The 2957-nt window shown below is 38.3% G+C and overlaps 1 protein-coding gene across 1 annotated transcript in view; it reads right to left on the minus strand.

Moving 5' to 3' along the window:
• The window catches only part of LOC100020542 (sodium-coupled monocarboxylate transporter 1-like), a 229483-nt gene extending 227009 nt beyond the window's left edge, over positions 1–2474 (minus strand). Inside the window, exon 1 of the mRNA XM_016425807.2 lies at positions 1503–2474. Coding sequence (XP_016281293.2) covers positions 1503–1841 — 339 coding nt within the window. The 5' untranslated portion in view covers positions 1842–2474. The remainder of the gene's footprint in view (positions 1–1502) is intronic.
• Between the last annotated feature and the right edge of the window lie 483 nt (positions 2475–2957).

The following is a 2957-nucleotide window of genomic DNA, read 5'->3' on the forward strand; positions in this document are numbered from 1 at the left end:
CTACATAAGAAAATGTTGCCTGAGATATTTAAGTACTGAAGATACTTAAGGTAATTAAGGGGAACAATGTTGTTAAACTAATTGCATTATTACATAAAATGATAACTAGGATTCTTAAAATACCTAGGATACTTCAAGTACCTAAGGTAACATTAAATTGCTTAGGAAACAGAAAACAGAGCAGGGAGAATAATTTTAATCTAATGGGATATATTAAAAAAAAAAAAACAAGCAAAACACAAGTACAGGTAAATATGAAGAGGAGAGAAAAATAAGAAAAGGGAGGGATAGACAAAAGGGAGGGTGAAGCCAGAGAGGAAAGATTCAAAAACAAAAATATTTGTGAACAGAGAGAGAAGGAAAAGGAAGATAAGAAGAAATGGGAAGAAACACATAGTTAATAATCATAATTGTGAAAGCGAACAGGAAGAATTCATCTATAAAACAGAAGAAGACAGCAGAGTGGATTAAAAGCTAGAATGCCACATGTTGTCTATAGGAAACACATTAAAAGCAGATACACAGAGAGTAAAGATAAAGGTCTGGAATAGAATCACTATGACATGGGCTAATTTTGACCAAAAAAAAGGAAAATTTTAAATTTTGGAGGAGAATATGGAAAATTTGAGACACTGGCACACTGTTGATGGATCTGTAAACTGATATAACCATTAAGGAGAGCAATTTGGAACCATACCCAAAGGGAATCAAACTCTGTATACTCTTTCAGTACAAAATACCACTACTAGGTGTGTATCCCAATGAGATCAAAGATTATTAAGGGAAAAGGTTATCTACTGTTATAGAAGGAACTGACAAGTCTGAATACAGCTTGAAGAATTCTATTCATTTTATTTTTTCTGTTAATTATTCTCTAGTGTGGTATGTGTTTTCTTTCAACATAATGAACATGGAAATATATATCCTATAATAGCACATGTACAATCTATATCATACCACCTGCCAAGTTGGGGAGACTTGAAAGAAAGAAGGAGACATGAAGTGTAAAATGCCAGAAATTTACCAATTGAAAATTCTACCAATGTATAATCTGGAACAAAAAAAAATTTAAATCTTAAAAAAAAATGCAATAATGACATTTATTAAGTGCCTGTATGTTCCAGGCACAATGCTAATCACTGGGGATACATAAGAAAGACAAAAGACAGTCCCTGACATCAAGGAGTTCCCAGTCTAATAGAGGAGACAACACACAAATGATATAGGCAGGATAAATGGATCTTACATTAAGGATCAAGAAAAACTTTTGCAGAAGGAAAGATTTTAGCTGAGGCTTTTAAGCTTTTTTTTTTTTTAAGCCTTTCTTTGTATCTTGTTATCTTCCCACTCTTAGCTCAGTACTTAGCACATAATCAAGTGCTTCAGTAGTGAATAACTTGTTTTGGGCTTTCTTTACAACTTGTACCCCTCGTGTGCCTGGCACACAGTAGGACACAGTAGGAGCTTTCAGGCTAGATGACCACCCCTCTGGCCCTACCCACCTCATAGGTGCTGGTGATGTCGAGTCGATAGAAGAGGGGCAGGAACAGCTCCCCTGAGATGAAGGTCACTACAGCGTACCCAAACACTAAGTTAAAGAATTTGGCGCCATAGAGGTACACCTCGACAGGCAAGCTCAGCATGGTGACAGAGGACAGGAAACTGACTATAAGCGACATGGACACTGGATACCCCGTCATTTGTCGCCCTGCCAGGAGGAAGTTTTCATCACTTTCATAGTGTTCAGTCAGAGCGAAGTAGATGCCCACGATGGCCAAGAAAACCAGCGGGAATGCAAAAACCAAATAGTCCCATCCAGTGAAGATATCCCTTCCCCCCATGGTCTCTGTGGTTGAAGGGGGCTCACCACCACCCCCGGGCGCCCAGCTGACCCAGACTCCTCAGCCACCCCGGGGGAGGACGCCCACACACTATGACCCAATCATAGAGTCACCTTACTAATGGTCTCCTGTGCCTTTATTTCAACATAATTCGTTGCCTTGGTAATTCTAGAAGTTTGGTGCCATATACACTTGGAGTCAGATAAGACCTTGATTTCCTGACTTACCAACCTCAGTTTTGTTTATGGACTCTGCGGCCCTGGTCCAATCACTTCACCTTTCTGTATCACTGTCCTCAAGTGGAGATAACAGCAATTATGTATCTCCTCTAGTTACTGTAAGGACCAAACCAGGGCAAATGTGTAAAATGCTTACCACAGTGCCTGACAGATGGAATATCATTAAAATTTTATTCCTTCACTTTACCCTTTCTCTCCTTTCTCCTTTTTATCCTTCACCCTTCACTCTTTCCTTCCTTCCTTCCTCCCTCCTTCCCAGGGTTATCATAAGAACTAAAAAAAACTTCCAAGAATGGTTGTTGTGAGATCTAAATGAAATCACACATATAAAGAGTTGAAGTGCTACACAAATGTTATTATAAATTCTATGTGTTTTGTTTTGTCCATTTAAAATAACTCAAAAAGAATGCAAAGGCTTCACCAAACTGTCAGAGGGATCCATGCCACCAAAAAGGAAAAAAATATTAAGAATTCTTGGTTTATCCATTAGACTCAATTTCATAAGATTTTGAGTTCCTTACGGGCAGGAACTGTCTTTTGACACTCTTTGTATTCCCAGTGCTTAGTACAATACCTGGCACTTAGCAAACAATTAATAAATGATACTGATTGGTTTAGAGGGGAAGACTTAAGAGGCAGAGATCATGGAAGAACGTCCAGCTCTACTACTTACTATGGCAGCTACGTGATTTGTGGAAGAGACCACAATCAGAAAAACCTAAATTCTGGATCAATTCCATGATAATCTCAACAGTCCAAGGGACCTTGGGCCATCAATCACATGAAACAGACATAATGACCTCAAAATGCAGAAAACAATCACACTATTGGTCATAGACAATATGAGACTTTATTTTGTTTGCAAATTTGTTACAAG

This window comes from Monodelphis domestica, chromosome 5 (genome assembly GCF_027887165.1).
Source record: "Monodelphis domestica isolate mMonDom1 chromosome 5, mMonDom1.pri, whole genome shotgun sequence".
Lineage (NCBI taxonomy): Eukaryota > Metazoa > Chordata > Mammalia > Didelphimorphia > Didelphidae > Monodelphis > Monodelphis domestica.